This window comes from Macaca fascicularis, chromosome 9 (assembly GCF_037993035.2).
Source record: "Macaca fascicularis isolate 582-1 chromosome 9, T2T-MFA8v1.1".
In the NCBI taxonomy this organism is placed as follows: domain Eukaryota; kingdom Metazoa; phylum Chordata; class Mammalia; order Primates; family Cercopithecidae; genus Macaca; species Macaca fascicularis.
In genome coordinates this window covers 77,441,669-77,454,382 of record NC_088383.1, presented here as the reverse complement: position 1 = coordinate 77,454,382, position 12,714 = coordinate 77,441,669, and the positions used below count along the sequence as shown (strand labels likewise).

Below are 12,714 nucleotides of genomic sequence, written 5' to 3'. Positions count from 1 at the left end.
TGACTTGTTAAGCACTTATGTTATCACCTTTTCTTTGAAAAAATGGAAAAATTTTGTTTTTCTCATGCTTTTTAAAAATTGAATAGTAATTAAAGCACATGAAAACAAAACGTTCTCTCACAGGAGAAATGGCATGATTCACGACGCTGGCAGCTCTCTGTGGCCACAGAGCAACCAGAGCTGGAAGGACCACGGGAAGGATATGGAGGCTTCAGGGGTCAACGGGAAGGCAGTCGAGGCTTCAGAGGACAGCGGGATGGAAACAGAAGATTCAGAGGACAGCGGGAAGGCAGTAGAGGCCCGAGAGGACAGCGATCAGGAGGTGGCAACAAAAGTAACAGATCCCAAAACAAAGGCCAGAAGCGGAGTTTCAGTAAAGCATTTGGTCAATAATTAGAAGATTTATATAGCAAAAAGAGAATGTTTGGCAATATAGAACTGAACATTATTTTTCTTACAAAGTTAAAAGCACATTGTGGGCCGGGCGCGGTGGCTCAAGCCTGTAATCCCAGCACTTTGGGAGGCCGAGACGGGCGGATCACGAGGTCAGGAGTTCGAGACCATCCTGGCTAACACGGTGAAACCCCGTCTCTACTAAAAAATACAAAAAACTAGCCGGGCGAGGTGGTGGGCGCCTGTAGTCCCGGCTACTCGGGAGGCTGAGGCAGGAGAATGGCGTAAAAACCCGGGAGGCGGAGCTTGCAGTGAGCTGAGATCTGGCCACTGCACTCCACCCTGGGCGACATAGCGAGACTCCGTCTCAAAAAAAAAAAAAAAAAAAAAAAAGCACATTGTGCCTCCTTTTGACCACTTGCCGAGTCCCTGTGTCTTTCAGACGCAGACAAGCTTCATTTAAATTATTTCATTTGATCATTATAATTTATAACTTTATTGCTACTTCTTCAGTTCTTCCTTTTGAAAGGTGTATGAATTCATTACATTTTTATTCTAAAGGATTATCTGTAGATTAGAAGATAAAATCAAACGTGTATCTGCCTATACTTTGTGAGTTCACCTTTCTTTATACTCAAAAGTGTCCCTTAATAGTGTCCTTCCCTGAAGTAAATACCTAAGGGAGTGTAACAGTCTCTGGAGGACCACTTTAAGCCTTTGGAAGATTTCCTCAGCCACCTGCCGAACAGTTTCTCATGTGGTCCGATTGTTTGTCTACTGAGACTTAATACTGAGCAATGTTTTGAAACAAGATTTCAAACTAATCTGGATTGTAATACAGTTTATACCAGTGTATGCGCTAGACTTGGAAGATGTAGTACATTTGATATAGATTACCTATACTTATGTTCATTTTGATACATTTTTAGCTTCTCATTATAAGGTGATTCATGCTTTAGTGAATTCTTCACAGATAGTATATATAAAAGTACATTTTAATAGAAAGCCAGGGTCTTTAAGGAATTTCAAATGTATAAGGTGGCTCCATAACTTTATTTGTAAGTAGGCTGGATAAATGGTGCTTAAAATGATAATGTACTCCACTTCTTCCTATTGGAAGATTAACATTATTTACCAACAAGATTTAAGGGAGTAGGGGGTTGCAGATTAACATTGCCAAAGAGTATGTAAAAAAAAAAAAAAACCAAACCACTGGAAATAGTCAAATGCAAAAATGTTACAAATTCATAACTGGAGAGCAAAGAGAACAAGTATGATTTGCATGATAAAGCATTGTTTTAATGGTGAAAACTTCACAGATCACTAATGTTTCTAGAGGTTAACTTCAAGTGGGCAAGCTGGGGTTTTTAGGTAGTCAGTGGCCTAGTTTCTAAAGCCGCAGTATAGGGTCTGTTTGTTAAACTGAATCTCTGTTGAAAGTTTGTTTTAGCTGATTGGAGGCTTCCTTTTAAGACAAACTGTATGTGATTAAGTTGTTTTAAGGGAACTGAAGAAGTTGATGTAACCCCTGGCCAGATAACACTGTATCTGATTTCTCAGATACTATTTCTCTGGGAAACATTCTACATAGCACAGGAGCTTGAGTGGCATTATCTTCTTGCCTTAATTTCCAGAGATTATTTCTGTACTGAGAGTCCTGGAACTACTATGCTAGGAAATTTAAAGCCGCATGGTCTGTCTTGTTTTCATTTAATTATTGTGAACACCTAGAATCTTTCTAGGTCCTGATTTCTCTTGCTTAATCCAGTCTTTATCTCTAACTGCCGCTTATTTGATCACCATGTACTAGGGGCTCTGAGAGCCAGCTCAGCTCCTGATCCTTGAGGCAGCATCCTTTTTCTATTTGAACTTCAGTTTTGTCCTTGAATCCTGACTAGATATTTCTTGCCCTCTGGTCTCAGAATTCTCTTGGCTTTTATTCGTTGATCCACTTGCCAGTTTTATCACTTTACCCTTGTTCCTCATGACTTCCCATCAAGCCATGGGTATTAGGTGACAGTGTAATTTATTAAATTCTGATTTTGCCCAAATACTAGGCATGCTTTAATAACAACTGAACCTTTTCATTATTTGGATAGGCATGGGTACCTTATCAAGCAGATTAAAAGGATATGGTACCTGTCCTTTAGAAAAGAACAGCTAAAACCTTGTTGTGGATTATGGATTTAGCATAAAGAAAAATAATCCAGCACAAATTAAGAGTAAGAGGGAAGATTAATAGAAATTTCACTTCACATAACTTAAAACATGGCTATTTCAATAAATGAAACTAAAGTTTCTCCTGGATCCCAGAATTCAACCTGTATTTATAAATGTATAATGTATTTAGCTACTTTTTGGTTTAAATGAACTTGTTGGGTTAGCTTGGTAAATGTTACAATTTTTACTATTTTCTACAGAGAAAATATTTTCTAATTTAAGTTGGAGCTATCTGTGCAGCAGTTTCTCTACAGTTGTACATAAATGTTTTTACTATAAAATGAGCTAATGTATAAAATACTACTCTATACCATAATAAAGATAGTAATACTTGATTTTGGTGGCTTTTGTTTTCTAAAATGAAAATAGCTTGAAATATTTATTATAAAAATAATAAAAGCTAGATATAAAAATCTAAAGAGAAAAAAAAAACCAGTCACCCTTATCTAATATTTTAGTGAGCAGTCTTCCACATATTCTTTTATAAAATTGGAATCATTTGATTTCGTGAATTGCTTTTCCCCCCTCAACATGTTGTGCACAGTTTTGTACAGGCCTACATGGACATGTTTGATGACTACATGTTATCTTGTATAGATATGCCACTACACATTTAACCAGTACTTGATGGCCATGCTGGTTATTTCTAATTTTTCACCATTATAAACAACCCTAAAGTTAATATCTTCATATACGTGTTTGCATACTTGTCTGTCACCTTAGGATACATTTACTAAAGGTAGAACTGCAGCTTTGAACTCCTGGGCTCAAGTTATCCTCCCTCTCAGCCTCCCAAGTAGCTGAGACTACAGGTGGGTACCACCAAACCTGGATAATATTTAAATTTTTTATAGAGGTGGAGTCTCATTCCGTTGACCAGGCTGGTCGTGAACCCTTGGCCTCATGCAATCGTCCTTCCTTGGCCTCCCAAAGTGCTGGGATTATAGTGTGAGCCACCATGCCTGGCCTCTTCTAATTACCTGTCATGAGATGGATCTCTAGTCATTGCATTATGGTTTATGTATTTAATATGTTTAGTGTTTTCTCTATACCAGGGCATGGATTTTTGTCTTTTTTTGAGATAGGGTCTCTATCTGTTACCCAGGATGGAGTGCAGTGGCATGATCATAGCTCATTGCAGCCTTGAACTCCTGGGCTCCAATAATCCTCTTACTTCAGTCTCCCACAGAGCTAAGACTATAGGCATGTGCCGTCACACCTGGCCAATATTTTTTTAAAAATGTTTTTTGTAGAGCTGGGGATCTCACCATATTGTCCAGGCTGGTGAATTTTTGTCCATTTTTTACTGCTGAATTTCCAGCACCTACAACAGTGCCTGGCAAATAACAGACACTCAATAATGAACAAGTGAACAAATTTTTTTTTTTTCTTTTTGAGGCAGGGTCTCTGTTCCCCAGGCTGGTCTTGAAAGCCTAGGCTCAATCAATCCCATGACCTCGGCCTCCCAAAGTGCTAGGATTACAGGTAGGAGCCACCGCGCCCAGCCCAACTCATTTTAAATGTACTGGGAAATGCATTGATAGGAGGCCAAACCGGCAACAGGACTGCCTGTTAGAAGTAATCAGATGATGGCCTAAACTAATGGAGATAAAAAGATGTACACAGAGCTCTTTAGTAGGTGGACTAAGCAGTACTATTTGGTTTTAGGTTTAATGACAGAAAAGGCCTGGTGCGGTGGCTCACACCTGTAATCACAGCACTTTGGGAGGCCAAGGCAGGCAGATTATTTCAGGTCAGGAGTTCGAGACCAGTATGGCCAACATGGTCCCACCATCTCTACTGAAAATACAAAAATTAACCAGGTGTGGTGATGCACACCTGTAATCCCAACTACTCAGGAGGTTGAGGTTGCAGTGAACCGAGACCATGCCAATGCACTCCAGCCTGGGCAACAAAGCAAGACCCCATCTCTACAAAAAAAAAAAAAAAAAAGTACAGGAAATCAGCCTGGTGGATGGTGGTGCCATTCACTGACATGTAGAATTGCAAATGTGGCAAAATTGGTATGGGAAGGAAGGGGCATGTGAAGAGGAAGATCATACATTTAGACTTGAACATATTGATACACAGCAGCTATTGAAACATTCAGGTGTGATTGTTCTAGCTGGATGTTGGATATTCCAGTCTGGAACTCTGGAGAGCCATCTGGCCTGGAGACAAAGTGGGAGTGAGGAGCACATGTAATGATAGACTTGGAAATGGATGAGATCTCCCAGGGATAAGGTTTAGGAAGGAATTTTTAGGAGCATTAACACTTAAAGGATAGATGTTTAATTTTATTTATTCTTCAGAATAATTCTGTAGAGGTAAGTAGTAGTATCATTCAGATTTTACTATGGGAAACCTGAAGCTTAAAAAAGTTTAACTTGTCAATTAAGAAAGCAGGTCAATCTGAGGTTCAAATCATATGTATATGAACTTCCAAAATCAATGCTCCTTTGTACGTCTCAAAGCACTTTACACAACTGGTGCGTAATAGTTAAAATCTTATCTCACCCCTCCCCATTTGACTTGATAACTTAGGAAGGTAAAAGGCATGAGGTGGCTTTCACAGCTGTGGGACTTAGCTCTTGTTACCTTGGGCAGTTGTACAGATTCCTACAACCTGTATTTCAGGGTTGAAGTGAAAGTATTTGACTATCACTGAGTGTTTTGTGTATTTATGGCTCTCGATCAAGATATTATATGTTGATAATAATCAGCTCTCGGCTACATTTCAATCTTTTTTTTTCTTTTAGTTTACTTTAAATTCTGGGATATATGTGCAGAACGTGCAGGTTTGTTACATAGGTATACATGTGCCATGGTGGTTTGCTGCACCTATCAACCTGTCATCTAGGTTTTACGCCCGCATGCATTAGGTATTTGTTGTTTTTTTTTTTTTTTTTTTTTTTTTTTTTTTTTTTGAGACGGAGTCTCGCTGTGTTGCCCAGGCTGGAGTGCAGTGGCCGGATCTCAGCTCACTGCAAGCTCCGCCTCCCGGGTTCCCGCCATTCTCCTGCCTCAGCCTCCCAAGTAGCTGGGACTACAGGCGCCCGCCACCTCGCCCGGCTAGTTTTTTGTATTTTTTAGTAGAGACGGGGTTTCACCGTGTTAGCCAGGATGGTCTCGATCTCCTAACCTCGTGATCCGCCCGTCTCGGCCTCCCAAAGTGCTGGGATTACAGGCTTGAGCCACCGCGCCCGGCCAGGTATTTGTTCTAATACTCGTGTTTTCTTTTTTTCTGAGGCAGTCTCGCTCACTGTAACTTCCACCTCTTGGACTCAAGCGATCCTTCCACCTCACGCTCCGTGGTAGCTGGAACTACAGCCGCGCGCCACCACACCCGGCTAATTTTTTAAAAAAATTATTGTAGAGATGGGTCTTGCTATGTTGCCCACTCCAGTAGGCATCCCAAAATGTTACTGGCATTGCAAAATGTTGGGATTACAGATGTGAGCCGCCACGCCTGTCCTTTTTTAAAAAAGAAAGTTTTATCCAGTGACAGGCTGGGGTATATACACTTAATGTCTAAAGGTTTTTGCCTTTCAGTTCATATCAACGCGAGTAGAGTTAGCTAGCTATGTTTGTAAAAAATATTTCGGCATGCTTCGTTAAAGTAAGCTCATATTAAACATTTATATAAATCCATCCTCACAGGGTCAATCTAGAGATAAACTCTCCGCTGCAGGGGGCGGGGAAGGAGGCGGGAACACCCTCATTGACAACTTCATTTCCATGAGAATGGTTGTTGTGGTGATTGCTACGTCTTCCCATTGGCCACTGCCGAGCGTATTGCGGTTCTCCGGACGGGTTTTATTGGTTCTCGTTCCATAGCGGCCGCAACGTGCCGAGAGCCGTAAGTAAAGTGTCGCAAAGCAGAAGGAAGGCGGGAGTCCCGACTGCAAACATTGAGGAAAGCCAGGCAGTAGAGGCCGCTATGGCGAACGTTCCGTGGGCAGAGGTCTGCGAGAAATTCCAGGCGGCGCTGACCCTGTCGCGGGTGGAACTGCAAAAAAATCCGGAGAAGGAACCGTACAAGTCCAAATACAGCGCCCGGGCCCTGCTGGAAGAGGTCAAGGCGCTGCTCGGCCCCGCGCCTGAGGACGAGGATGAGCGGCCTGAGGCCGAGGACGGCCCGGGTGCTGGTGACCACGCCCTGGGGCTGCCGGCTGAGGTGGTGGAGCCCGAGGGGCCCGTGGCCCAGCGGGCGGTGAGGCTGGCGGTCATTGAGTTCCACCTCGGGGTGAACCACATCGACACGGAGGAGCTGTCGGCGGGGGAGGAGCACCTGGTGAAATGCCTGCGGCTGCTGCGCCGGTACCGACTCTCGCACGACTGCATCTCCCTCTACATCCAAGCGCAGGTGAGAGCGAGCCCGGCAGGCCGGCCCCTGTCGACGAATGGCGAGGGATGGGGAGGAGCCCCTGCCAAGGCCAAGGGCAGAAGTTCTAAGGCGCAATTCGTCCCCACGTTTTTGAAGCTCTGGACTGAGTCCCAGAGAGCGTCTGTGGTCTTCAAAAAAGCCAGTCTTAAGGACGTATTGCCTTGTAACTAGATCTCCCACAGTCGTCCCCAGACTCCCTGTCCACCCTCGTCGCCCACTCCAACATCGCTTGCTGCTGCTTCACTTAGTCGTGGCGATGCATTGGTGTCCGAGACCCTCCTACATCGTCATGCGCTTTCCTCTCCACCAGTCCAACTCCTGTTCATTCTGTTAAGAAAATCCAAAGTAATTTAAATCTTAACGTCTCAAGGAAATGATAATGACCGGAGTACATTCTTTTTTGGTTTTGTTTTTGTCTTTTTCTTGGAGATAGGGTTCTTACTGTGTCGCCCAGGTTGGAGTTAAGTGGCACCATCATAGCGCACTGCAGCTTCCACCTCTTGGGCTCAAGCAGTCCTCCTGCCTCAGCCTTCATAGTAGCTGGGACCACAGGCACATGCCACCATTCTTGGTAATTTTTAAAATTTTCTGTAGAGATGGGGGGTCTCACTATATTGCCCAGGCTGGTCTTGAACTCCTGGACTCAAGTGATCCTTCTGGCTCGGCTTCCCAAAGTGCTGGGATTACAGGCCTGAGCCGCTGTGCCTGGCTCGTAATACATTCTTAATTCAAAATAATGTGTCCAAAATCTTCAGCTTCCTTTCTTACCAAATTCATTTGTTTGCATCTTAGGGAATTCTTTCCCATTCTTGAAAACCTATCTCAAGAATCACTTCCTTTAGTATTAATAACTTTCTTGGGACCATTTTGAGCCAAACTGATCTCTCCTTCCTACCTTTGAATTATTATAATACTTTTTGTATATACCATTTATATGGTACTTGATTTATTAAATAAATCTGGGCAGGGCACAGTGGTTCCCATCTGTAATCCCAGCATTTTGGGAGGCCGAAGTGGGAGGATGGCATGAGGTCAGGAGTTCAAGACCAGCCTGGGCAACAAAGTGAGACTCTGTCTCTAAAAAAAAAAAAAGCAAAAGAAAACCGCACAAAACTAGCCAGGCGTGGTGGTACACACCTGTAGCCCTAGCTACTGGGGAGGCTAGGCTGAGCTGGGAGGATCACTTGAGCCCCTGGAGGAGCCGTGATCATGCCACTGCAACTCCAGCAACAACAACAAAATCCACATCAATATTCTAAAGTAATATTGGTCAACACCTGTGAAAAGAAAGGGTGAAAAAAAGAAAAATACTTTAAAAAGTTAATATTGAGACAGGTGAATATGGATGTTCATCAAAGCAGTGTTGATTTTTTTTTGGAGACAGAGTCTCGCTGTCTCCCAGGCTGGAGTGCAGTGGTGCAATCTCGGCTCACTGCAGTCTCCGCCTCTCGGGTTCAAGTGATTCTCCTGCCTCGGCCTCCTGAGTAGCTGAGACTACAGGTGCGTGCCACCATGCCCGGCTAATTTTTTGTATTTTTAGTAGAGATGGGGTTTCACTGTGTTAGGCAGGATGGTCTTGATCTCCTGACCTCGTGATCCACCCTCCTTGGCCTCCCAAAGTGCTGGGATTACAGGCACGAGTTGCCACACCCGGCCAGTGTTGATTATTAAAGAAGAAAAACTGCAGGGCTGAGGCAGGAGGGTTGCTTGAGCCCAGGAGGTCAAGGCTGCAGTGAGCCAAGATCATGCCACTGCACTCCAGCCTGTGCAACAGAGTGAGACCCTGTCTCAAAAAACAAAGAAAAGGAAAACAATATAAATGTCAGTAGGAATATGATTAAATTCCATTACATCCAAACAGAAGAACAGTACATAATTATTAAAAATAATAATTATATTTTAAAAAATTGGCAATATGAAGAGGGAGGGAGAAGACTGTAAGCCATGTTTAGAATTATGTAGAAAAGGCCAGGTATGGTGGCTCACACTTGTAATCCTAGCACTTTGGGAGGCTGGGATGAGATAATCACTCGAGCTTAGGAGTTCAAGACAAGCCTGGGCACATAGTGACACCTATTTTTAATCGCTACTAAAAATAAGAAAAAAAAATTATTCCAGGCATGGCTGCTTCGCTAGGCAGTATGTTCTTTGGGCAGCCATCAGAGCCCCAACCACCACCAGGGCTCTGGGACCAGGCTTCCCTTACTTACCAGCAGCTCCAGGAGCTCTGAGACCTTCTAACAATACTTTGGTGGACGATGTGAAGTCATCTTTCCAGACTTGCTTAGCCTCTCCGGTAAGTCAGGACTATGTCAATGGCACCAATCAGGAAGAAATTGGAACTGGTGTTGATCGGTGTATACACAAGTTTCTGGATATTGCAAGACAGACAGAATGTTTTTTTCCTACAAAAAAGATTGCAATTATCTGTCCAGAAACCAGAGCAAGTTATCAATGAGGATGTCTCCAAACTAAGAAATGAGTAACATTGGAGACATGCACTGGTCCAGAAGCACTTGACAAAGCTAAGGCGTTGGCAGCAAGTGCTGGAGGTCATCACGTGCAGCACAAAAAGCTAACCAATATCTGTCAAGGCTCCTTGGTCTACCTTCAGCAGGCATTCAATATCCCTGCACTTCTGAAGTGCACCTGAGCAAAAGGGTAAAGGCTGTGGGCCTGAGAGTGGTCTGGTGTGGGAGACAGCCACATGCAGATGGTTTGCCACACATCCCTTCTCGTAGACTTGGCATTTTGGAAGAACTGTTTGACAGAGAATGAGTTGATTTTAGTTTTATGCTCCCACCTAAAATTTTTTCAGTATTTTTATAAGGTGTTAATTTCTTGAGTACTTTATTTATAACATGCCTGTACCTTGGGTAAACCAAATAAACTTTTTTTGTCTTAGGCCAAGTTTAGACTGTTTGTATGATGATACAGTTTCTTTTTTATGTGGGTTTTTTTTTTTTTTTTGCTTGTTTTTTATTTTTATTTTTGAGACAGAATCTTTCTTTGTTGCCCAGGCTACATAGCAGTGGCACCTTCACAGCTCACTGCAACTTCCACTTTCCTGGCTTAAGCGATCCTTCCACCTCAGCCTCCCAAATAGCTGGGACCACAGGTGCATGCCACCATGCCCAGCTAATTTTTGTATTTTTAGAGAGACGGTGTTTCACCATGTTGCTCGGGCTGGTCTCGAACTCCTGAGCTCAGGCAATCTATCCACCCCAGACTCCCAAAGTGTTGGGATTACCGGTATGAGCCACCGTGCCTGGCCTTTTTAAATTTTTTGCATGACTTTTCATCTTTTTATGTGTGTTTCCCATTTGTTTGATATGAGGGAAAAAATTCTAATAGCTTGAGATCAAAGGGATGGGGATTTTGGTTGTAGGCCTTTTATAATACCCCTCAGTGGTGGTGTAGAAAAATAGGTAAGTTTTTTCTGTTTCAAGACTTCAGACTACCTCAAGAAGAACAATCTAATGCAATGGTATTTGTAATGCTTCCAGAGGTCTCAGAAGAGGAATTTTTTTTGTAAATGAGTTGGAAGAGGATTAAAATATCCTGGGTTAGTGTAGTAATATTACAGTAGGATCCTTAGGTTGATGCTGACTTTTATTTGGGGTAAGCTTATATTTTGTGTGGTGTTTATTTACTTTTTTTGAAGAGGAGGATATAGTAGGAGCAGTGTTACAAATCAGTTTAAGTAATGGGGTAGACCCTGTTCTCAGTAGGGGTATAGGTGAGTTATGAGGACTAAAGCTTGCTCTGATGGTCTCTTTTTGTTTTGCTTTCTTTGGTTTTATCTTTTTTGTTTTACATTTGGGGAGGGGAGGGATTTTCCATTAAGGAAGAATTTGCTAGTGGATTTGATTCCAAGGGCCTGGGGTATCACAGTGGGGTTGGGGAGGGACTGCAGGGTGATCCTTGGCTACTGACCCTCCACAAAGAGTATGTGGTGCCCCTGCCCTTTGAAGATAATTTGCTCTCTTGTTAGTTTTGCAGGCCACCTCAGATTCTCTGTTGAATTGCTGTTAAGAAATACAGACCAGCGTTGTTTCTGGGCTCTTGCTGGGTGAGGTTTTCCTCAGTTTTATGTCTCTTCTTAGTTCACATCGTGTTACCCAGAACAAATACTTCACTGTCTTCTGAACAGGCAGTACTCCTGTGGCTCTGTGTCTTGGCTCGTTTAGTTTTCTTCAGCCTTGAAGACTCCTTCCCACACTTGCTGACATCCACTCATGTTCCTGGTATGATCTGGATTGCTGCCTGGTCCCTGCAATATCCCAGTGCTCTTTCTGCTGCATTCTCAGAGCACAGGACTTTTCTCTTTTCTACTGACCTTGCTTGGTTCTCCCTTGTGGGTTAGTAATTTCTGTCTGTCTCTTTGTCCCTCACTAATTGTTCACCCATGAGAGTTAGGTATTACTCCTTTTAAATATACAGGGACCATATATAGTCTTTATCTTTTATACATGATACTTATTACTCAATTTTATGTGTGCAGGGTATCTGGCACATGGACCTATGATTAGTAGCCTGAGGTCGACAAATGCATAGGTTAAACAAAACTTTTTTTTTAAATTTAATTTAATTTTATCTTTATAGAGATGGGGTCTCACTGTATTGACCAGGCTGGTCTCAAACTCCTGGCCTCAAGTGATCCTCACATCTTGGCTTCCCAAAATGCCAGGATTACGGGCATGAGCCACTGAGCCCAGCCTAAACAAAGCTTTTAAAAGCTCCTGCAACCTCAAGGTTGTTAACCTGGTCATCTCTTGGTAATTAGAAAGTCTGATTGGCTGCTTTAGATTTCTTAATTAAAAACCTAAATAAACTGATTAAGTTTTAGGCATTCTTTCAAAGGTTTCTCAGTGAAAAGATTGGGAACTATTCTATTTGGTGCTTTGTGAAAATATTTTGAATTAATGTATGTACCAGTTATTGCCATTTCTTAAGTCCAAAATGTTTTTCTGGTCAAATAAATAGCAGCTTTTCAAAAACAAATTAGCAGGGTGTGGTGGCGTGTAGTTCCAGCTACTCAGGAGGCTGAGGTGGGAGGACTACTTAAGCCTGGGAGATCAAGGCTGCAGTAAACTATGATGGTGTCACTGCACTCCAGCCTGTGTGACAGAGTGACACCCTGTCTCAGAAAAAAAAAAAAAGAATTTGTAGAATGATCCTATTTTTGTATAAGACTATGTATACACATACACACACATATTTACATTATATATACACATATGATAAAAAGTTTATGTATGTGTGAATATATACAAATACATATATACGTGTGTGTATATGAAAGAGTTTTGCAAGTATCAGTTCATGAGAATTCATGATATTCTAACTGCTTTGTCTTAATCTGGTGTCTTCTCCTTGGGGAACTATAGAACTTGGCTTTACATTATTTATCAAAAGAGATTGATATTACATTAGATTATCAAAAGAGAATTCTGCCTTCTCTGGGTTCCAGGTGCCTTAGGAATAATTTTTATCTGGTATTCCTTCTGATCCTTGTTATTACCGATATATACTGGCACTACCAGCTTGATTTTAGTAAAATTTCTTGGGAAATTAGTAGATTACTCTCCCCACTCCAGGTTATATATGTATAAGGCATGCTTTTTGTTGTCATTGTTCACAGCTTCGTTGAGTTGCAATTGGCATATAATAAACTGCACTTTTGTTTTTTTTTTTTTTTGAGTCGGAGTCTC

General features: G+C 42.3%; 2 protein-coding genes and 1 pseudogene across 3 annotated transcripts in view; all 3 read left to right on the top strand.

Annotated features, from left to right (window-relative positions):
- Positions 1-2,948, top strand: part of DDX21 (DExD-box helicase 21) — a 30,346-nt gene extending 27,398 nt beyond the window's left edge. Inside the window, exon 15 of the mRNA XM_005565678.5 lies at positions 124-2,948. Within this exon, the coding sequence (XP_005565735.2) occupies positions 124-393 (270 nt within the window). The 3' untranslated portion in view covers positions 394-2,948. The remainder of the gene's footprint in view (positions 1-123) is intronic.
- A 3,545-nt stretch (positions 2,949-6,493) lies between these two features.
- Positions 6,494-12,714, top strand: part of KIFBP (kinesin family binding protein) — a 32,013-nt gene continuing 25,792 nt past the window's right edge. For both annotated transcript variants that reach the window (XM_074001948.1, XM_045361117.2), the window contains exon 1: positions 6,494-6,979. In XM_074001948.1, the coding sequence (XP_073858049.1) occupies positions 6,554-6,979 (426 nt within the window). In that variant the 5' untranslated portion in view covers positions 6,494-6,553. The remainder of the gene's footprint in view (positions 6,980-12,714) is intronic.
- LOC135965130 (mediator of RNA polymerase II transcription subunit 28 pseudogene) lies at positions 8,988-12,165 on the top strand (annotated as a pseudogene).